This window comes from Oncorhynchus gorbuscha, linkage group LG11, assembly GCF_021184085.1.
Source record: "Oncorhynchus gorbuscha isolate QuinsamMale2020 ecotype Even-year linkage group LG11, OgorEven_v1.0, whole genome shotgun sequence".
Lineage (NCBI taxonomy): Eukaryota > Metazoa > Chordata > Actinopteri > Salmoniformes > Salmonidae > Oncorhynchus > Oncorhynchus gorbuscha.
In genome coordinates this window covers 49,685,210-49,708,523 of record NC_060183.1, presented here as the reverse complement: position 1 = coordinate 49,708,523, position 23,314 = coordinate 49,685,210, and the positions used below count along the sequence as shown (strand labels likewise).

Sequence of the window (23,314 nt, the reverse complement as noted above, 5' to 3'; positions counted from 1 at the left end):
TACATGCATCGGGCGGGTAGCATTCTCCTGGCAGCCGCCAAACCCAGATTCATCCATCTGACTGCCAGATGGTGAAGCTTGAGTCATCAATCCAGAGAATGTGTTTACACTGTTCGAGTTCAATGGCGCTTGGCATTGCGCATGGTGATCTTAAGCTTGTGTGTGCTGCTCGGCCATGGAAACCCATTTCATGAAGCTACGGACAAACATTCTAGTGCTGATGTTGCTTCCAGAAGCCGTTTGAAACTCTGAGTGTTGCATCTGAGGACAAACGATTTTTACGAGTTACGCGCTTCAGCCCTCGGCGGTCCCGTTCTGGGAGCTTGTATGGCCTACCACTTTGTGGCTGAGCTGTTGTTGCTCCTAGACGTTTCCCCTTCACAAGAACAGCACTTACAGTTGACCAGAGCAGTTCTAGCAGGGCAGGAATGTGAAGAACTGACTTGTTGGAAAGGTGGCATCCTATGACGGTGCCACTTTGAAAGTCACTGAGCTCTTCAGTAAGGAAATTCTACTGCCAATGTTTGTCTTTGGAGATTGCATGGCTGTGTGCTTGATTTTATACACCTGTCAGAAATAGCCGAATCCACTAATCTGAAGGGATGTCCACATACTTTTGTATATATAGTGCATCTCTACTGCAGCTGGTGTGTGCACAAAAAATACCCTGACTCAGAGGAGAGAATTGAGCCGTCAACTAATTACCAGGCTGTCTTCTGATCATGTCCTAATTATAGAGTTTATACCAGCTGTACGGTGTCCGATCATTTCCTTGCTCCTTCCTTCTCTGTGACTGAAGAGAGGGGGTGAGTGGCCAACCCACAGATGTACAGAGCATTGGTTTGACTCACAATGACCCCCAATATCAATGTGGGATTTTTATCACAATTCCACGCTCCACCATAATCTCTCTCTGGCGTTGCAGAGATGAATGCCCTCTACTCCCACTCTCCCATGCCTGAGTGTCTGCATTTTGTCTGAGTTTTGTATGATTATGCCGGCAGTGTCAATAGGAGTGCATTGGCATGAGCAAGAAATTCTTATGTGCGTTGTTTGCAAACCATATAGAAACTGACTGCTCAAATAACTTGGCTATTGCACCACTTATTTAATTTGTTTTTTAATGATATCACCAGACATTATATAGCGGCCATTATATAGCAGCAGGAATTTGGTGTTTTTCTCTCTCTGCTTTCTGGTCTGTTGGACTGAAAAATGTGTATACTGGCAAGGTCTCAAAATGAAGGTGGAATTATAATTGTTTATTGATTCTCTGAGGGATTTGTGTACTGTATGCCAATGACTGAAATGTAAAGGATGAAATGCCTTGTACGCATGCATAAGGGAAGGTTCATGTTGATAGGAAACAAACATTGCAAAATTAAAACAAATCTTTGCGTATATAATAATATTTTGAAAAACAAAGTTGTATTTCTCTCATGTCTCTGCCTTGCCAGTCATGGACAAGGCTCTGTGAGCAGATCAGTCTCTTCTACATCATCAGGATGTTGTGTGGTCACACAAAGAACTGAGGCCCACGGTGCTGGTTGGCCCCTGAGGACGAAGACCAGGAAGCCAGGCCCCCAGACAGTCCTCAGGGATGTTCTCTAGGGGCCATGAGAAGGGCCTCAGTGGACCAGATGAATACAGCGGTGTAGAGGCACCTCAGAGTCCACACAAGTGGTCCAAGAGGAGGGAGCTGGGGGGTAAGAAGAGCACTCAGAGCCCCAAGGTGGGCAGGAGCCTGCGGAGGAAGTTCCAGAAGTTCCTGCAGGGCCCGGCAGGGCCGGGGGAGCCCTCCATCCACCAGCCCCATCATCTGCTCTCCCCTGTGGAGCAGGACATATTTATATGTGGCCTGAAGAGAGACCCCTCCAGTGGAGAGTTCAACGGACTTCACTCCTCCCTGCCCAATGGCCGAAGTCACACAGGGACTCTAAACCCACCTGTGGCTGGGAATATGACGCTGAACAAAGAGGGCTTCATCAACGCCCCCGGTACTGTAAGTACCAACGGCCCCACCGCTAGCCTACCCATCACTCCCTCTGGAGAGAACAGCAGCGCTGAATGTCAGGATGGGATCGGGGTTGTGGAGGACACACACAGGCCTTCTCCTAGTGAAGAGGAGGAAAATGAGGGAGAGAAATGCTCCAGTGACATCGTCGAACACATATTGAAAGAGCTGAGAGGTATCAACAAGATTCAGGAGGAGATCGCAGACCTGCGGCAGTACCTGACCTCTGTGAGAGGCTCAGTGGACGAGGTCTCCTGCTGTGTGGATGCAGTGCTGAATGAGATAGGGGAGCTCTACTCCTCTGGAGCCTCAGCACCAGGACCCCAGACCCCTCAGAGGCCTAGTGGCAGCCCAGGCAGTCAGAATGTTGTCACAGCCTTCCACAGGAGGGCCACCAGTCCTTTACTGGAGTGCCTGCAGGGGTCTTGGGACAAAGACCCAGTGAAGATGATGATGGTGCCACCCCAGGAGTCACCTAAAACATGGAGAGAAAGGTTAGCTCCTTGCCAACCCGAACCAGCTGACCAGGAGAATTCTGACCACAGCTCAGAAGTGTCCTCTTCTCGACCAGGGCCCAGTCAAGCCAGCCTCTCCTACCTGGACCAAGGGTATGCCCATGACTGCCCCAGCACCAGCTCCCTGTCGTCATGTCACAGCTCCAACACTCTGGACCGGGATGCCAGGTACTGCTCAGTTAAGGCCAGGCTATGGCAGAGTGGCTGGGCCTCGGCAGGCATGCAGCACAGTGTGAGCGGAGACGGGGGCTGGAGCGAGGAGAACGGTTGGAGCGAAGACATCTCCTGTCAGAACAGTGGGGAGGAGGTGGAGGACAACTGTGCAGGGCCAGGTGCATGGAACAGATACACCACAGGAGAGACCAGCAGCACCCCAGGCCAGTCCTCCAACAGCAGCTCAGAGCACCTGTCCCTGCTGTTCGGCATCCATAAGAACTCCCCCTCCAGCTCGTCCAGTGTGGTGGACTGGCGGCACCCCAGGCAGCAGGGCAGCAATGGACACCTAGTGTGTGACTGTTCAGCCAACTGCCCATACTCTCGGAGCTCTGGCTACCACACAATGGACGCCTATGCTGATGTGGGGAGCTGTGGGCCATCCAGGAGCATGAGTTGCTCCACTGTACTGCTCACAGACTGTGATGATGGCTACCTGGAGCTGCACTCCCCCTACGACCGCTATACATCCTCCGCTGACACCCTGAATGTGGGATCCGTTGAGAGCCTGGACAGGGAGTGGACTGAACAGTGTGTCCCAAGAGACGATGCAGGAGGGTGGGTGTCGGGGGACCTGCCTAGCCCTGAGCCTGAGAACACCCAGCTCCTCAATGTGGGATTTGATGTGAAAAACATTGGGAAGGCTGTGCTCACCTTTAGGTCTGCTTTGAAAGGGGCTCTGAGGAAGCTGGAGGGTTCGAGCCCGGAGCCTGGCAACGATGACAGTGAGTCAGAAGCAGCTCCCTCTCCTGTCAGAACCTGCTCCCCTGAACCCCCGGAGGGAGCGATCACTATGCCAACTGATCACGTTCGCTCTGCGTCTCCTCTGGAAGAATATAGTGAGGCCTCAATCTATGTGGACTGCAGCCCAGCCCAAGAGCACCTGCCTTGCTCCCTACAAGCATCCCCAAATGAAAGGACTCACTCCCCCTGCACCCCTACCGAGTATCACTCCATGGAGCATTTAGAGAGCCAAGGAGAGTATCAGACTGATGGAGAACTGTCCAACCCAGAGCTAACACCAGACCACAGTCCTCCAGGAAGGGCTGGGAGGAGTTCAGCAGATTTTAACATCAGCCCAGAGGGGACAGGGTTAAGTCCAACAGGGTTAAGTCCAATAGGAGAAGACCACGATGGAGCTGATCAGGATGAGTTTAGAGAACAGGATGTTGTTAGCCCTAAGAAGGAACGCCTTGCTAATCTGCAGCGCATCCTGAAAGATAAAAGACAGAGACATAAACTTTCCAGAACTTCCCAAGGATCCCAGTCCACGTTCTCTGAGGAGGAGTTGAATCCAGGTAGATCTCCTTTCGTGCGCTACATTATTTGCAAGTACAGCAAAAAAAAGAAGTAATCTAACACTCATATTCCCTATGTACCTAAACTCTGACTGCTTTTCTCTGTCTTCATTAGATGGAAATTACACATTTAGCCCATAATTTATAACTATTAATGTAGCAGTATAAGATATGATTGATCCTGACACCTTGGATTGAAAATTGTCGATTGGTAGTATAGTTGACCTGGTTATTTATGATCTTCTTAGCTATTTATATACATGAACCCTAATGTTGTCTTTTTTGATGGATGTTCTTCCTTCCAGATGGCAGCAGAGAAGATGACCAGGTTACTCATGAATTTCAAATGAGCTCCCTTTTCAGTTATGTTTTGTTGTTTTCATTTACACAGATATAGTTTGAGTTTTGGTGCGACTGTTGTGTTTGCCGTTGGGTGTTTTTATATCGTATGCACGGAGCCAAGCATGGTCCCTTTTTGTTTGTCATACCTTGAACTGAGGTGTTTAACTCTTTGCTTGTGATTTATTTTGGGGGTTTGCGCCTAATGAATGCATTTTCAAATGGATATAGAATTATGTTTTGATCGAATTAAAAGCTCCTATTATTTCTGTAAACCTGAATAGAGTAAAATAATTATGTTCTTGGCAGGATCAGACCAATAGAAAACACTGTGGTGAAGTTGTTTTTGGAGAAGCCATATTCTCGCACCGGCTTCAGTGTTTACATACAACAGCCGAATCTACCTGGTTCCCTCAGAACTGTTTCAAACGCTGTCAGAACCTCCTATTACTGGGAGAGGAGAGCCCCAGAGGGGTCCAGCTACCTAACTGTAGCCCCATTAATCTGAGTGGAAGAGGAGCACTGGCCCTGATGAAACACTTTACCTCAGAGGAAGAGAGATAAAACATGTATAGTTATTGTAAAATTATCCAATGTACTTCCCCACAAAAGTTCTCTCTGTTGTGCAACAAAAACAAGTTGTGCCTTGCTTTATCTGCATCTGTACATTGTAGTGATGTGGGACAGCAAACTGCTCAGTGTTCCTCATCTCCTTCCCACATCTGATTTGACATGCACCTCCCTCTTGCTATTGAGTTAAACACATATACCGGTCAAAAGTTTTAGAACACCTACTCATTCAAGGGTTTTTCTTTATTTTTACTATTTTCTGTAGAATAGTGAAGACAAACTATGAAATAACACCAATGGAAGACTGTTGGAAAAGCATTCCAGGTGAAGCTTGGTTGAGAGAATGCCAAGAGTGTGCAAAGCTGTCATCAAGGCAAAGGGTGGCAACTTTGACGAATCTGAAATAAAATATATTTTGATATGTTTAACTTTTTTTTTTTGGTTACTATATGATTCCATATGTGTTATTTCATTGTTTTCATGTCTTCAATATTAATCTACAATGTAGAGAATAGTAAAAATAAAGATAATCTGTTGAATGAGTAGGTGTTTCAACTTTTGACTAGTACTGTATATATAAACAATGATCATTTTGGTTGTTGAATTTTATCTATGTTAGGCTTTTCAGTTTGGCAACAATCATTAGATGCCATGTATGGATCAAATATAATCCTCTCCTTGTCTCGAGACATTACTTAATATGCTGTTCTGAAATGGTTTTGTTCTGCATGTACCATCCAAGAGGTGAAACTCAACCTGCTCTGTCTCTTTCCATTCTCACTAACCTCTGTGTACATTTTTTAACATATAAGATTAAGTATATTACTGTGGTCTAATTACTGACTCTGAAAAAACGAATGTGTGTTAAATCCTTCAGGGACGAGATGATGGACCCAACTCCAGACAAGCTTGGATCAAACCAGGGTAAATCATGATGATGCCCAAATCATTTCTGTCAATGTTGATTTATATTTCACATAAAAGCTGATGCATGTGTTTGTGTATTCTGTACGAGTGTATCATTCTGTTCCGTGTCCACAGCGGTGGAAGTGGTTTGTTTGGGATTGACAGCATGCCAGACCTTCGTAAGAGGAAGCCTATACCTCTGGTCAGCGATGTGGTAGGTGTTGCTTCCCATCCGTCTCAATGCTTCAAATCACACTTTCTGTCCTGTCTGTCAGTACATGTTGTTCTATCCTGTAATACCAGAACAAGAGAAGCATCTTGATAATTAAGGATTCAATTGATAATTTCAGCATTTGCTTGAAAAAAAGTGATATCATCATAAGGAATCACAGAGCTATCACCCAGTGAGGCACATGTCAAACCAGTGTTACATTCTCTCTAATTATTCCCCACAATTCTCTTGAATGCAATCACTCTCCTTGGTCAGGCTATGGTAAGTGGAAAAAACACAATTGCTCCTTTCCTTTTAGTCAGAATTGTTTTTATTATACTGTATATCAAGTAGGACAAGGGATTGTACACCATGCAGCTCTTCTGCAAATAATGTGCAACAGGGGTTTCATGCTGCACCTGAGTAACCAAATGTCACCATGCAACCGCACTGTAGTTTTCCTACTTGATATAACCATTTAAAACAATATTCCCTTCCTCGTATTCTACCTCTCCCCTTAATTCATTCATATGATAGATTGATTTGTTCTGTTGGGTTTTATTCTCCACCCTTACATGCTGAGCCATGTACAGACCATCACTACTGGAGTATTAACTGAATCCTCCATTGGACACACACACACACACACACACACACACACACACACACACACACACACACACACACACACACACACACACACACACACACACGTCTTGACTGGTCAGTGATGGTTTAGTTCCTCCCATGTTATCACCTTACATGACCTGTGTTGTAACAATCCTTACATTAGTTCCTTCCTTCACCCGGTCTGGTGTTAACTCTATGGGCCTTGTTCTACTCACTTGGGTAGTACACTCACTGGGTAAAGGTTCACAGAACACTTACAATACTCCACCAATCTTTGTGATCACTGTTTGGGTTTAGTTGTTTTAACATGGCAACTAACAAGATTTTCACCTGTCGTCCACAGTCACTGGTCCAGGCTAGAAAGGCTGGAATCACCTCTTCCATGGCCGCGCGCTCCTCCGTCAAAGACGAGGAGCTGGTGAGTACATCATGGGATGCATATTACTCTACTGAATTCATCAAGACTCTGTTCAAAACTCACCTGAGATGACCAATATCATAGGATACTGAGATATTACTTATTCCTATCTCCTCCCCCGCTGTAGAAGAACCACGTTTATAAGAAGACTCTTCAGGCTCTGATCTACCCCATCTCCTGCACCACGCCCCATAACTTTGAGGTGTGGACGGCCACCACGCCCACCTACTGCTACGAGTGTGAGGGGCTACTGTGGGGCATTGCCCGCCAGGGCATGAGGTGCTCCGAGTGCGGGGTTAAGTGTCACGAGAAGTGCCAGGAACTGCTGAATGCTGACTGCCTGCAGCGTAAGTACAGCACATCTGAAGCTAGACAGACGAAGTATGTTTCGGATCCTTTTGCGACGAAGCAGCCGTATTGCTAAACTGAGCGATCTGATGCATTGAAAAGCCAGTCACACGATTGACGGTGTATGAGACATAGATATGCATTTTGCAATAGATTTGTGTTTTATAATTTCTCTCATTTGGCTGGGTTGACACTTTTCAACCGAGTTGGTGGCTCGAACTTTCCTGTTGATTTACTCCTACGTCCTCACCATCCCAGAATACAGCTGTCAGTGATATGTAAAGTACAGTGGAATTATATGGTGTACTCTGTTGGTTATGACTGATGTTGCACTGAAGACATTATACATCCAAGTGCTTTGTCATTCTGATGACTCGGATGGTCAAATAAATAGCTTTTAACAACTGGGTAGATATATACGAATATTTACATCACAACCTTCACATTATGGTGCCACAAAGAGACTCCTATTCCATGTACTGTTTTTGGGTGGTTTCTGATGTTCTAGGTGCTGCGGAGAAGAGCTCCAAGCATGGGGCTGAGGATCGTACCCAGAACATCATCATGGCCATGAAGGACCGCATGAAGATCAGGGAGAGGAACAAGCCGGAGATCTTTGACGTGATCCGGGATGTCTTTGTCGTCAGCAAGGCGATCCACGCTCAGCAGATGAAGACCATCAAACAGAGTGTACTGGACGGAACCTCCAAGTGGTCGGCCAAGATCACCATCACAGGTACACCAACACAGGGAGTAATGGTATTGCACCAGTGGTCACGTTCCATGAGCTGTTCTATTGTACTGTAACTAGTCTTCTCTCCCCATCTGACTATGTCCATGTCTCTTTATTGATTTCGAATGACTGTGTCATCCTGTCTGTCCACCTGTGGTATGATGCTTCCCTGTCTCACTGTTCATATGTCTGTCTGCAGTGCTGTGTGCCCAGGGTCTGCAGGCCAAAGACAAGACGGGTTCCAGCGACCCCTACGTCACAGTCCAGGTGGGCAAGACCAAGAAGAGGACCAAAACCATCTACGGCAACCTCAACCCTGTCTGGGAGGAGAAGTTCCACTTGTGAGTCTGACTTGGCCCTGCACATGTAGTCAGTAGTATTATCCTGCGAGAGCGCGTGTTCCTATAATGTGTAAGCAGGCCAAGACTTCAAGCCTCAGGCAGTCTAAATGTCCTCACCCAAAGGAAGTATGTGGTCATGTTTAACCCACTTCCAAAATGTCACACGCTGTCTGGTGCCATTTGACAATGGGAGACACTAATTTATTCATGGTAGTGGTGCACACACGTGTAATTAACTCTTCCCCTTATATTACATCAGGCCACACCTAGTTCAGTTCTACTACCTTAGAATGAGCTGCAATGTTAGCATACACGCAATGTAGTTACCATGCATATCTGTTCTTGATATGAAATCTTCACGTTAACGCTACCTTACTCATTCCCCCCCAGCGAGTGTCATAACTCGTCGGACCGCATCAAGGTGCGTGTGTGGGACGAGGACGATGACATCAAGTCCCGGGTGAAGCAGCGTCTGAAGAGAGAGTCCGACGACTTCCTGGGTCAGAGCATCATCGAGGTCCGCACGCTCAGCGGAGAGATGGACGTCTGGTATAACCTGGGTACGTCCTTGCTATCCTGCATTATGTCGACTGTATGTGAGACGAAGGTGGCTGCCTGTGTTCGAGACCCATCGTTATGTTAAGTGCATGTACAGATTAGTCAAAGGGATCAGAATGGTAAGAATGACCGTGTCAAAGGGGGACATTCCACTGCATCGCAGCCCTGAGAAATAGTAGTGGCTTCACACAGGGCCTGTTTTGGAGTTGTTGATTCTATGTTAATCTAATGTTAATGTGTTCTCTGGAGTGAAGCCATGAAACTGTCCATATCAGGCAAACTCTGAGCCGTTGGAAAGTGTCCAGTGTACAGGGCCCCTCCCCCTTTCACAGCCTCTCCACAGTCCTCACATGCCCCTGTGCTCCCTCCTCATTGTGTCCAAGAGGCTCTATTTTTAGTGTGTGTACGCGGGTCTCAACCTAGAAGTGCCTGTATTCAGCCGCCGCTTTGAGGGAATATTCCCTTCTGATCTGATGGGGTTGGTGTGAGAATCAAAATGTTTCAGATGATCAAAAGGGTGAAGGTTGTTTGTTTTGTTCATGCTTCTTTTATCCTGGAATCCTCCGTTTTCCAGATATGTACTGCTCTAATCCCTATCACTCATACATCTACTCTTCTAAGTTATGCCAAAGGCATGTTCTGTTAGCGTCCTCATTGCATCTGCCAATTCCCTCCTTTTCCGTTTTGAATTATACTCTATTATACTCTATAGGAGGGCTGAAATCAACCCTTTAAACTAACAGATTGTTAGTTGCTACACAGTGCTTTGTCTCAATGGACTGTCTGTTCCAGGGTTAGTTAATGATGGGTTGAAAGTCTAGGAAAATAAACATTGAATCAAAATGTATTTGTTACATACACAGTTGACAGCGTTCATGAAATGTGCAGTGAAATCCTTGTGCTAGCTCCCGCAACACCCAAGACCTCTTACTGTAATACAGTGGGTTAGTTAGCACCCTAGTGTATCTGCCTCTCATATGTCACCAGCTCTGATCTACATTGTAGCCCTCTTCTCTAGTCCAGTCTGTGTTGTGCTTGTACCTCATTACCCACGTCTCCCTTGGCCAGCAATACCATTTGTCTTGCCCAATTGCACAGGCGAGGAGTGGCCCTAAGGCTCCTACTTGCCCTGGATGAAAACATTGGCTGTCACCACCATGGTCTTTACTTTCCCCTAGGCTTACTCTCATTTGTGCTTCCTCTTCTGCCCCTTTCTGTCTTCCTTTGTCCACATGGTTTCTTTCTTCCTCTGTTTTCTAGCTTTTACACTCTCCCTTTTGGAATGGGACTCAGGAGGAGGGTGGGGTGTTGAAAAAGCTCTTCAATGTTCTTCTAGCTTTAAACACTTTCCAAAAGTGAATTGTTTCATCGCCCTTGGCTTTCCTTTTTTTCTTCCTCCTCTTAATGATAGTCAACGTTTTTAGGGATGCCTCACTGTCTGTCATGGACTTCCTATCCCTGCAGATGAGAGACCCAGCATGAGTTACTGATGTGGTGTGTTTGTTTGCGTGCATGGGTATGTGATTAACTGTGCCATTCTGAAGCTGCAGGCCTCTTTCTTTGCCTGTTTAATCATGACTTTTTGAAAACGACTCCACCATGATACTGAAAAGGCCTTCAAAGGAACAGCACTTCTTGAATGTTAAAGTGGTTGCTTAGTGTGTTAGCTCTATGACAAGGGGATACGTCTGTACACTTTCCCTAGACTGTGAAATATACATTTAGCTGATGTTACTCATTGACTGTGTTCGATACAACACTAAAGAGCTGTGAAATCATACGCAAAGCCACTCTCTCTTTCATCTCCTCCATCCTCTTAGGGGAGATCTCCTCCTTGATTAATATGTAGCACACTCCAGTCGTATCGCGGCCGCTTAGACGACACGTACGAATTACCCTGATAATGTGGCTGTCAGGGGAAATGGCCGGGGATGAGCTGCCGAACACGCCACTTCCAGAATAAGACCAGCTGAAGTGTCCTCAGCCGGAAGAACAAGGACAAATCCATACAACCCTGAGCCCTTGTCCTCAGTACTAACTGTAGTAATGCTAGTAGTATAGCACCCACTGAATGGCCTTGTAGTGGAGCCACTGTAGACCCATTGATAGTAATAGTCTGTAATTGCCATTTGATTAGCAGACCTGGTCAATGTGACAGATCTAGATTATATTATTTGACTCACTGACTTGTGTGTGTCTGTTACAGAGAAGAGGACCGACAAGTCGGCCGTGTCCGGCGCTATTCGTCTCCACATAAGTGTGGAGATCAAGGGAGAGGAGAAAGTGGCTCCCTATCACGTCCAGTACACCTGTCTACACGAGGTACAACACTCAGTAAATCTCTTTGTTCGTAAGATTACTGCAGAAACCATAATTGAAACTAGTCCTAAACCAGCTCTGAAACACAGCTTCTTGTGGGTCTCTGTATCATACGGACATTGTGGCTGTCTGCCTTCCAGAACCTCTTCCACCACTCAACGGACATTCTGGGCCAGGGGGTGGTGAGGATCCCAGATGCCAAAGGAGACGATGCCTGGAAGGTGTACTTTGACGAGGTGGCCCAGGAGATAGTGGATGAGTTTGCCATGCGATACGGGATCGAGTCAATCTACCAGGCAATGACGTGAGTCAGAGGAATCTGACGACCTACTCTAACTTTCTCTTGCTATCACACGCTCTGTTCAATCTCTCTTTTGTTCGCTCTCTTTCTCTTGTTCCCTCTTTTGTCTGCTCTCTTTCTCTTGTTCCCTCTTCTCTCGTTCTGTTTCTTCTCTTTCTCTTATTCTCTCACTCTCTCGTCTCTTATCTCTGTTATTTATCTTCTCTCTCTTGTGCTCTCTCCGTCTCACTCTCTGTCCTTCTCCCCCTTTTCTCTAATATGAAATAGCCATTTGGTGCTGTTGTTATTTCCTGGTGGCCCCAAATGAAGGAAAGTAGATTATAAATGGTCTAAAAATGGCTTTGTCTCCATGAGGTGCCATTTTCCGTACAGATGCCTGTTAACTGGCTCCATCATTTACACAAAACACACTCAGGTGGCCATCCCTCAGACGTAATGGGGCACGGGCCTGATGGGATAAATGAGACAGTCATCCCACATAGTGAGGGATCATTGGGTGAAAACCTGACCCCAGAGAGAGTGCTAGCTAGCTAAACATAGGCCTGCTCTTGTGCAGTGTGTTGTAAATCCTATTACATCCCTGAAATCCACTGCTACTGTATATTATTTTGCCCAATAATGAAAGATGTCTGTGTGGTATAAATTGGGTCAAATTACATAAACATGTCCTTAGCATTTCGACCTGAACATTACATTGTGATAATGATGGTATGTGAACAAGAGACGTAATGAAACTTTTAAATGGTAGAATCAACCAGCATTGAGCTGCTGTCTTTGAGCCCTCCGTGACAGTGCCCTCTCCTGGTGTGTTTAGGCACTTCGCCTGCCTGTCCTCTAAGTACATGTGTCCTGGCGTTCCGGCAGTGATGAGCACCCTGCTGGCCAACATCAATGCCTTCTACGCCCACACCACCGCCTCCACCAACGTCTCCGCCTCTGACCGCTTCGCCGCCTCCAACTTCGGGGTTCGTATGGTCCCACACCGCTTTCTCTCCCAACCCCAATAACACCATCTACCTTGTAGTTGTCATATACCACAGGTTGTCTTTCTCTGAATGATTTTCACCTTAATTCTCTCTTCCCTCCAACAGAAAGAGCGCTTTGTCAAGCTATTGGATCAACTCCACAACTCCTTGCGCATTGACCTCTCCACATATAGGGTAAATTGAGAAGTTTTAACATTGACCTCTAAATATGCACCTTCCCCCTCTATCTCTGTTTTTCCTCATGGAATGGTCCCCAATTATTCTCCCTCAGAACAACTTTCCTGCCAGCAGTAAGGATCGTCTCCAGGACCTGAAGTCCACTGTGGACCTACTGACCAGCATCACCTTCTTCAGGATGAAGGTATAGGCAAAGGGCTGGGCTACAAAGACTCTCTGTGAAGAAACATTTTCTCTACTCCTGCCTTTGATGTGTTTTAGTTTTTCTTACTCTCAATGGGTACTGGTGCTATGACTGTAAATCATTACGAAATATCACTCTTTATTGTGCTATGTAAGTGTTCTCTGTAACGCTCATCATCTCCCTCTGGTGTTCAGGTCCAGGAACTGCAGAGTCCCCCTAGAGCCAGTCAGGTGGTGAGGGACTGTGTTAAGGCCTGCCTCAACTCCACCTACGACTACATCTTCAACAACTGCCAGGAGCTGTACAGCCGCCAGTACCAGCTGCTGGACACAGTGAGTCACACAGTCGATCTTAGTTCAACTCACTGCCATTTACACTAACAGAATTAATGCAGGATATTCATATTCTACCCAGAGTGGTTGAAAATGCCCTTTGGTGATGACATTTCACTTCATTATGTTAGAAAATACATTTTACCAAGGCAAGTATAATTCATGTTCTGAATCATTCAGTGGGGTCTTTATCTACCATATCATTAACATGACATCATAAAGTCAGATGTCATAACCTAGTACATCCCATAATGAGCACCAAGCTCAGTTGACAGTGGTGCAGCTTTATCGCCGACACTTTTGAGGAATTGACGTTTTGTCTTCCAAGTTGTTACCGAGTGTCGCAATAATCAAAAAGAAAAGAACAGGGACTTCGCATGAATATGAACAGCGTATATTAAAATACTATGTCATGTCTCAAAATCAGTATTTATCTTACCTCCCTATTGTTTTATGTCCTCCGGATTCGAAAAGAAAGATGGCGAGTTCAACAGTGAGCCTGTCAGTTAACCTTAAATCTTGCACAGTATATCCCCTAGCTGACGTGATGCTGTTTTCCTGATTTATGACCACTTTTTTCCCTCTGGTCTCCATTTATTTTGTCACCCTAATTTTAACCATCCTACAAGGGTAAAAACGACATCAACATTTGAAGGGATTATGATAGAGACATAAAGTTTGGATCATTGGTTTTCTCAGAGGAGTATCTATACAATTAACATATCATTTTGCCTGTTGGTCAAAATTTGTTTTTGATTCAACACCCTTTTCATATGAATATGTCACGGGATATCACTTTAATCCAGCAGTGTTACATTCAGTGTTTTGTCTGACTGGGAGTGTGGTTGTGTTCTGGTCCAGCACAAAGAGGATCTTCCCTTGGAGGAGCAAGGCCCCAGCATCAAGAACCTGGACTTCTGGCCCAAACTGATCACCCTTATAGTCTCCATCATAGAGGAGGACAGGAACTCCTACACACCCGTGCTCAACCAGTTAGTATCCACACACACTCATTTATGTACTCCTGTAATATTTCCAGTATGTAATGATACTCTCTACCATCTCTCCTCCAGGTTCCCTCAGGAGCTGAATGTGGGGAAGGTGTGTGCTGAAGTCATGTGGGCGCTGTTCTCCCAGGACATGAAGTATGCCATGGAGGGTGAGTCCCCACCGATCAGGAGCCGAGCAGACACGTGTCCAGTCTGCGTCAATTTGGGTTCAAGCTCCTCAACCACTAATACCATATTCCCAGTCTTAATGGCCCTATCTGGCCTTTTGTCTGAGTGCGTTTGTGTTAGTTGTGACTATATGGCGAAAGAATAAGCCCCAGACTAGACAGTTGAAGTCAGAAATGTACATACACTTAGGTTGGAGTCATTAAAACTTGTTTTTCAACCACTCCCCAAATTCTTGTTAACAAACTATAGTTTTGGCAAGTTGGTTAGGACATCTACTTTGTGCCTGACACAAGTCATTTTCCCAACAATTGTTTACAGACAGATTATTTCACATAAAAGTCACGATCACAATTCTAGTGGGTCAGAAGTTCACATACACTAAGTTGACTGTGCCTTTAAAAAGCTTGGAAAATTACAGAAAATGTCATGGCTTTAGAAACTTCTAATAGGGTAATTGACATCATTTGAGTCAATTGGAGGTGTACCTGTGGATGTACAGTGGGGGAAAAAAGTATTTAGTCAGCCACCAATTGCAAGTTCTCCCACTTAAAAAAAAATGAGAGGCATGTAATTTTCATCATAGGTACCCTTCAACTATGACAGACAAAATGAGAAAAAAAATCCAGAAAATCACATTGTAGGATTTTTAATGAATTTATTTGCAAATTATGGTGGAAAATAAGTATTTGGTCAATAACAAAAGTTTATCTCAATACTTTGTTATATACACTTTGTTGGCAATGACAGAGGTCAAATGTTTTCTGTAAGTCTTCACAAGGTTTTCACACACTGATGCTGGTATTTTGGCCCATTCCTCCATGCAGATCTCCTCTAGAGCAGTGATGTTTTGGGGCTGTTGCTGGGCAACACGGACACGAACTCCCTCCAAAGATTTTCTATGGGGTTGAGATCTGGAGACTGGCTCGGCCACTCCAGGACCTTGAAATGCTTCTTACTAAGCCACTCCTTCGTTGCCCGGGCGGTGTGTTTGGGATCATTGTCATGCTGAAAGACCCAGCCACATTTCATCTTCAATGCCCTTGCTGATGGAAGGAGGTTTTCACTTAAAATCTCATGATACATGGCCCCATTCATTCTTTCCTTTACACTGATCAGTCGTACTGATCCCTTTGCAGAAAAACAACCCCAAAGCATGATGTTTCCACCCCCATGCTTCACAGTAGGTATGGTGTGTCCTCCAAACACGACCAAGTTGAGTTTTTACCAAAAAGTTATATTTTGGTTTCATCTGATCATATGACATTCTCCCTATCTTCTTCTGGATCATCCAAATGCTCTCTGGGAAACTTCAGATGGGCCTGGACATGTACTGGCTTAAGCAGGGGGACACATCTGGCACTGCAGGATTTGAGTCCCTGGCGGCGTAGTGTGTTACTGACGGTAGGCTTTGTTACTTTGGTCCCAGCTCTCTGCAGGTCATTCACTAGGTCCCCCCGTTTGGTTCTGGGATTTTTGCTCACTGTTCTTGTGATCATTTTGACCCCACGGGGTGAGATCTTGCGTGGAGCCCCAGATCGAGGGAGATTATCAGTGGTCTTCTATGTCTTCCATTTCCTAATAATTGCTCCCACAGTTGATTTCTTCAAACCAAGCTGCTTACCTAATGCAGATTCAGTCTTCCCAGCCTGGTGCAGGTCTACAATTTTGTTTCTGGTGTCCTTTGACAGCTCTTTGGTCTTGGCCATAGTGGAGTTTGGAGTGTGACTGTTTGAGGTTGTGGACAAGTGTCTTTTATACTGATAACAAGTTCAAACAGGTGCCATTAATACAGGTAATGAGTGGAGGATAGAAGAGCCTCTTAAAGAAGTTGTTACAGGTCTGTGAGAGCCAGAAATCTTGCTTGTTTGTAGGTGACCAAATACTTATTTTCCACCATAATTTGCAAATAAATTCATTAAAAATCCTACAATGTGATTTTCTGGATTTTTTTCTCATTTAGTCTGTCATAGTTGAAGTGTACCTATGATGAAAATTACAGGCCTCATCTTTTTAAGTGGGAGAACTTGCTCAATTGGTGGCTGACTAAATACGTTTTGCCCCACTGTATTTCAAGACCTACCTTCAAACTCAGTGCTTCTGCTTGAAATCATGGGAAAATCTTAAGAAATCAGCAAAGACATCAGAAAAAAATAAATTGTAGACTTCCACAAGTCTGGTTCATCCTTGGGAGCAATTTCCAAAAGCCTGAAGGTACCACATTCATTTGTACAAACAATAGTACGCAAGTATAAACACCATGGAACCACGTAGCCGTCATACCGCTCAGGAGGGAGACTCGTTCTGTCTCCTAGAGATGAATGTACTTTGGTGCGAAAAGTACAAATCAATCCCAGAACTACTGCAAAGGACCTTGTGTAGATGCTGGAGGAAACGGGTACAAAGTATCTATATCCACAGTAAAACGAGTCCTATATCAACATAACCTGAAAGGCAGGTCAGCAGGGAAGAAGCCACTGCTCCAAAACCGGCATAAAGAAAGCCAGACTACAGTTTGCAAATGCACATGGGGACAAAGATTGTATTTTTTGGAGAGATGTCCTCTGGTCTGATGAAATTAAAATGGAAATGTTTGGCCATAATGACCATTGTTATGTTTGGAGGAAAAAGGGGGAGGCTTGCAAGCCGAAGAACACCATCCCAACCGTGAAGCACGGGGGTGGCAGCATCATGTTGTGGGGGTGCTTTGCTGCAGGAGGGACTGGTGTACTTCACAAAATAGATGGCATCACGAGAAGGAAAATTACGTGGATATATTGAAGCAACATCTCAAGACATCAGTCAGGAAGTTAAAGCTTGGTTGCAAATGGGTCTTACAAATGGACAATGACCCCAAGCATACTTCCAAAGTTGTCAAAATGGCTTAAGGTCAATAAAGTCAAGGTATTGGAGTGGCCATCTCAAAGCCCTGACCTCAATCACAGAGAGAATTTGTGGGCAGAACTGAAAAAGCATGTGCGAGCAAGGAGGCCAACAAACTTGACTCCGTTACACCAGCTCTGTCAGGAGGAATGGGTCAAAATTCAACCAACTGATTGTTGGAAGCTTGTCGAAGGCTACCCAAACTGTTTGACCCAAGTTCAACAATTTAAAGGCAATGGTACCAAATACTAATTGAGTGTATGTAAACATCTGACCCACTGGGGAGGTGATGAAATAATTAAAAGCTGAAGTAAATCATTCTCTATACTATTATTCTGACATTTCACGTTCATAAAATAATGTGGTAATCCTAACTGACCTAAGACAGATAATTTTTACTACGGTTAAATGTCAGGAATTGTAAAAAACTGAGTTTAAATGTATTTGTCTAAGGTTTATGCAAACTTCTGACTTCAACTGTTCATGTGGAGTGTACTATAGGTACTAAGTAACAGTAGAAGGAAAAGGACATCTCTCCAGTCTGTCTTCTCCACCCCCTGTCTGTGGCTCCGTCTCTGTCTCAGCATTGTGTGTGTCTTTTCTACCATGTCTTTCTTTCAGTAATGGATAACGTTGATCATTACCAGTGGCTTCAGGGTAAGACTGCATACTGTACTGTAAATGATAAGACCTTCTTCTTATGCTATTATACAAGATGTGCCAGTATTCTGTTAGCTGTTCGATATTTCCGCAATAACGCCTGAGGGGGTGTGGTACAGTATATGGCCAATATACCACAGCTAAGGGCTGTTCTTAGGTACTGTTCTGGATACAGCCGTTAGCCGTGGTATATTGGCCATATACAACAAACCCCCGAGGTGCCTTATTGCAATTATTAACTGGTTACCAACTTTATTAGAGCAGTAAAAGGAAACGTGGTGTCATACCCCTGGTGTACAGCCTGATATACTATGGCTGTCAGCCGATCAGCTATCAGGGCTGGAACCACCTAGTTTATATAATGTATTTTAGTGTTGAATATAATTTTATTACTACCGGAGCTAGTCTCCATTCAATCTTCCTTTCCACTTCTATCTTGATCTATTTCTTTCTATTTTGTTGCCTTGTTGTCTTTCATTTCGTTCCTTCGGTCCGTGCTCATTCCTCTGTGTTCTAGCCCCATCTGAATTCCACCTTCGTGGGCAGACATTTTATGCTGGTAAGAGCATCAACCCCACCCCATCACTCCTCTTGTCTTGCTCTCCTCCCAGAACCCCCAACATATAAACATAGTTAGATCTGTGTTTCCAGTGAAAACTGTCATTCACAACAGAGATGCAAAGGTAATCCTATAGGGAAGGCTGTTTCTCTGTGGTCGGACAGTTTCTGACGATGTTTTACTTACTCCGACGAGGGCAAGGCGGAGGGCTGAGTGGGATTACTAGGGAGGGAGAATGTGGAGCAAGCTACACTGAAGTTGAGTATGGAGAGAGAGGAGGATGGAGGAGTTCTGGGGATGTGAGATACAGTAGAGCTTCATGCGGTGCAGAGCGAGAGGGTGACAGAAGCAGGGAGTAGATGTGCTGGGTGTGAACGCTGCTCATGTCTCCCAGGACCCCATCTGTTACCTCCTCTCCCCAGAGGTGGATTGTACATCTCTAACTTTCCTCTGTCCTCATGAAACTCATTTTCACACTCTACCAATGATAGATGTCTCTCAATGTTTTGTGTGTGTTAATCACCGTGCCCAGGGGCACAAGGGGAGTGGAGCTGCCCATCACACACTCAGCCTGCAGTAAGCCCACTTCAAAGCCCAGTTGAGAGCCCTCATGTCACCTGGCTGTGGCTGTACAGCCCGCTGGGGGTGGCTGGCTGCTCTTCACTCTTCTACCTCCAAGCTTACTGAATCCTACCTGTTCTGTGCCCTAAATATCCATACTTCTCTTACAGTAATATTATGACTCAGACACTCATACATAAGTGCATATTTATGCACACTTGTACACAATGATACGCACAAAAAGAAACACACCCTCAGAGAGACACTCACTGACTTTCTGGTGTGTTTGTCTCCACAGAGCATGAAAAGCACCGGCTGTGTAAGAGTGCCGACTACATGAACCTGCACTTCAAGGTCAAGTGGCTGTACAATGAGTATGTGAAGGACCTGCCAAACTTCAAAGGGGTTGTACCCGACTACCCATCGTGAGTTAACCGTGACTTGTTTTAACTTAAGAAATGTGTATAAAGATAGGTTCACTCTATTTTACCCCTTACGCCAATCTTTCCCATGTGCAGGTGGTTCTTACAGTTTGTGCTGCAGTGGCTGGACGAGAATGAAAGTGTTTCCATGGAGTTCATGCATGGAGCTCTGGAGAGAGACAAGAAAGATGGAGTGAGTAACGGGAAAATAACCAATCTTTGTCAGCTCTTCACTATAAACGATATAGTTACAATTGTCTCATCCCCTTTTCCCACCAGTTCCAGCAGACATCTGAGCATGCTCTCTTCTCTTGCTCGGTGGTGGACGTCTTCACCCAGCTCAACCAGAGCTTTGAGATCATCAAGAAACTGGACTGTCCTGACCCAAAGGTCATGGCCCACTACAGCCGACGATTCGCCAAGGTAACCTTACCCTCGTTGTCCTAGCTACCTGTCTGACCTGTTGACAAATGCCTGTTGGGATAGATTGTTATCTCATATCTCCACCATCTGTGAGATTGATTTTAGGGAACCTCTCCCTGAGTCATGCTTGAGTTCTACTTTTGGCTTGAAATGTTTTTCAAACAATAGCTAGGTTTCCATCCAATTGGCAACACATTTGAATGTGAATCTAAAAAAATCGGCATTAAAAAAAATATATGCACATTTTCCCACCGAGATGTGTTTCCATCAAATTGACTTGTTGCGGGTAAAGGCTGTGCGTGATGACTTAGTGCACATAAGAATAACGTGTGGTTACATTTCCATGTACCAAATAAAAAAATACAAGTTAAATGGGCTTCCACCACATTTTCAACTCGAATGATTTTGTTCATGAATTTGTTGTGTTTCTATTGCGAATGTGCCCACTCATTACTTGGCACACAGTGTGCGCTCTAGCCAAGAGCTTGTACATACAGTGCAGGTATGCTACCTACTGATCCAGTGTCTTGGCAAAGGATAGGATGAATATGATGATCTCTGACCAGAAAGCTACCATTCACCAGCTCTGCAAGAGTTATGTCAAAATATGTTTGTTACTCACCAAATGTGCCTGCATCTAATGTAGTTTACTGCCGTTACACCTGGTATGTATTGTACTTCCAAAATAGGTCTAAATAAAAAAAATGTTTTTGACCAGAAGAGGCATCACGAGGGTTGCAAAATTGTGTGTACTTTCAATAAACTCCCTGGTTTTCCAGAAATCTTTATTGGAGGATTCAGCATGTCGTGGCTCATTCCCTCCTGATTCCGGGACCTTCCAACTGGGATTTGGGGGGAAACCAGGAAAATGATTGAAACCCTAGCAGTGCCTTTTCTGGTCAAAAACAATACATTTGCTTGTACATTTTCATATACACCTATTCTGGAAGTATGTACCGGGCATAACTGCAGTAAATTACAATTGTTGCATATTTGGTGAGTAACAAACATACAGTGCCTTGCGAAAGTATTTGGCCCCCTTGAACTTTGCGACCTTTTGCCACATTTCAGGCTTCAAACATAAAGATATAGAACTGTATTTTTTTGTGAAGAATCAACAACAAGTGGGACACAATAATTTATTGGATATTTCAAACTTTTTTAACAAATCAAAAACTGAAAAATTGGGCGTGCAAAATGATTCAGCCCCCTTAAGTTAATACTTTGTAGCGCCACCTTTTGCTGCGATTACAGCTGTAAGTCGCTTGGGTTATGTTTCTATCAGTTTTGCACATCGAGAGACTGACATTTTTCCCATTCCTCCTTGCAAAACAGCTCGAGCTCAGTGAGGTTGGATGGAGAGCATTTGTGAACAGCAGTTCAGTTCTTTCCACAGATTCTCGATTGGATTCAGGTCTGGACTTTGACTTGGCCATTCTAACACCTGGATATGTTTATTTTTGAACCATTCCATTGTAGATTTTGCTTCATGTTTTGGATCATTTTCTTGTTGGAAGACAAATCTCCGTCCCAGTCTCAGGTCTTTTGCAGACTCCATCAGGTTTTCTTCCAGAATGGTCCTGTATTTGGCTCCATCCATCTTCCCATCAATTTTAACCATCTTCCCTGTCCCCGCTGAAGAAAAGCAGGCCCAAACCATGATGCTGCCACCACCATGTTTGACAGTGGGGATGGTGTGTTCAGGGTGATGAGCTGTGTTGCTTTTACGCCAAACATAACGTTTTGCATTGAAACCAAAATTGAACTTTTTGGCAACATCTGACCAGAGCACCTTCTTCCACATGTTTGGTGTGTCTCCCAGGTGGCTTGTGGCAAACTTTAAACGACACTTTTTATGGATGTCTTTAAGAAATGGCTTTCTTCTTGCCACTCTTCCATAAAGGCCAGATTTGTGCAATATACGACTGATTGTTGTCCTATGGACAGAGTCTCCCACCTCAGCTGTAGATCTTTGCAGTTCATCCAGAGTGATCATGGGCCTCTTGGCTGCATCTCTGATCAGTCTTCTCCTTGTATGAGCTGAAAGTTTAGAGGGACGGCCAGGTCTTGGTAGATTTGCAGTGGTCTGATACTCCTTCCATTTCAATATTATCGCTTGCACAGTGCTCCTTGGGATGTTTAAAGCTTGGGAAATCTTTTTATATCCAAATCCGGCTTTGAACTTCTTCACAACAGTATCTCGGACCTGCCTGGTGTGTTCCTTGTTCTTAATGATGCTCTCTGCGCTTTTAACGGACCTCTGAGACTATCACAGTGCAGGTGCATTTATACGGAGGCTTATCATCATTAGTCATTTAGGTCAACATTGGATTGTTCAGAGATCCTCACTGAACTTCTGGAGAGAGTTTGCTGCACTGAAAGTAAAGGGGCTGAATAATTTTGCACGCCCAATTTTTCAGTTTTTGATCTGTTAAAAAAGTTTGAAATATCCAATAAATGTCGTTCCACTTCATGATTGTGTCCCACTTGTTGTTGATGCTTCACAAAAAATACAGTTTTATATCTTTATGTTTGAAGTCTGAAATGTGGCAAAAGGTCGCAAAGTTGAAGGGGGCCGAATACTTTCCCAAGGCACTGTATATATTGACATAAACTCGCAGAGCTGGTGAGTGGTAGCATGAATGGTAGCTTTCTGGGCAGAGAAGAGATCTAGTCATATGCGTCATTTCTTTTCCCCAGATTCTGGTTAAGCCACCTACATGTTGAGAATATTATGAACAAAATAGTGAGAATATTTTTGTTTCTATAATAATAATAATAATAATATATGCCATTTAGCAGACGCTTTTATCCAAAGCGACTTACAGTCATGTGTGCATACATTCTAATGGGTGGTCCCGAGAACCCACTACCCTTTGCTCTACCAACTGAGCTACAGAAGGACGCAAACGGCACCCAAGCATTGATCATCATGTTACCAGAATAAGACCCTCTATATTTATTGGAAAACATCAAGCTCATCACCGTGCACTTTCATCAACCTGTGAAGTTTTTAAAATTTACATTTTTCTCCCCAATTTCCATCTGGTCTCAACGCTGCATCTCCACAATGGGCTAGGGAGAAGGTTAAGGTGGAGTCATGTGTCCTCCAAAACATAACCCGCCAAACCACGCTTCTTAACACCCGTCCACTTAACCCGGAAGCCAGCTGCACCAATGTGTCAGAGGAAACACCATTCAACTGATGACCGCAGGCACCCAGCCCACCACAAGGAGT

The 23,314-nt window shown here is 44.7% G+C and overlaps 1 protein-coding gene across 15 annotated transcripts in view; it reads left to right on the top strand.

Annotated features, from left to right (window-relative positions):
- unc13bb (unc-13 homolog Bb (C. elegans)) overlaps nt 1-23,314 on the top strand; it is a 45,545-nt gene that overhangs the window by 10,568 nt on the left and 11,663 nt on the right. For 10 of the 15 annotated variants that reach the window (XR_006841322.1, XM_046370019.1, XM_046370017.1 and 7 more), the window contains exons 2-24: nt 1,458-4,040; nt 4,346-4,368; nt 5,827-5,873; nt 5,991-6,069; nt 6,343-6,348; nt 7,040-7,114; nt 7,242-7,461; nt 7,971-8,198; nt 8,395-8,536; nt 8,927-9,096; nt 11,301-11,416; nt 11,554-11,717; nt 12,529-12,679; nt 12,806-12,874; nt 12,972-13,061; nt 13,256-13,393; nt 14,255-14,385; nt 14,467-14,552; nt 18,073-18,108; nt 18,629-18,670; nt 19,530-19,656; nt 19,750-19,846; nt 19,933-20,076. Coding sequence is in view for 14 of the 15 variants with exons in the window: in XM_046370019.1 (XP_046225975.1) it covers nt 1,601-4,040; nt 4,346-4,368; nt 5,827-5,873; nt 5,991-6,069; nt 6,343-6,348; nt 7,040-7,114; nt 7,242-7,461; nt 7,971-8,198; nt 8,395-8,536; nt 8,927-9,096; nt 11,301-11,416; nt 11,554-11,717; nt 12,529-12,679; nt 12,806-12,874; nt 12,972-13,061; nt 13,256-13,393; nt 14,255-14,385; nt 14,467-14,552; nt 18,073-18,108; nt 18,629-18,670; nt 19,530-19,656; nt 19,750-19,846; nt 19,933-20,076 (4,821 nt within the window). In the remaining variant the exon portion in view is untranslated. The remainder of the gene's footprint in view (nt 1-1,457; nt 4,041-4,345; nt 4,369-5,826; nt 5,874-5,990; nt 6,070-6,342; nt 6,349-7,039; nt 7,115-7,241; nt 7,462-7,970; nt 8,199-8,394; nt 8,537-8,926; nt 9,097-11,300; nt 11,417-11,553; nt 11,718-12,528; nt 12,680-12,805; nt 12,875-12,971; nt 13,062-13,255; nt 13,394-14,254; nt 14,386-14,466; nt 14,553-18,072; nt 18,109-18,628; nt 18,671-19,529; nt 19,657-19,749; nt 19,847-19,932; nt 20,077-23,314) is intronic. The other 5 variants (XM_046370020.1, XM_046370018.1, XM_046370022.1 and 2 more) reach the window with 3 other exon arrangements.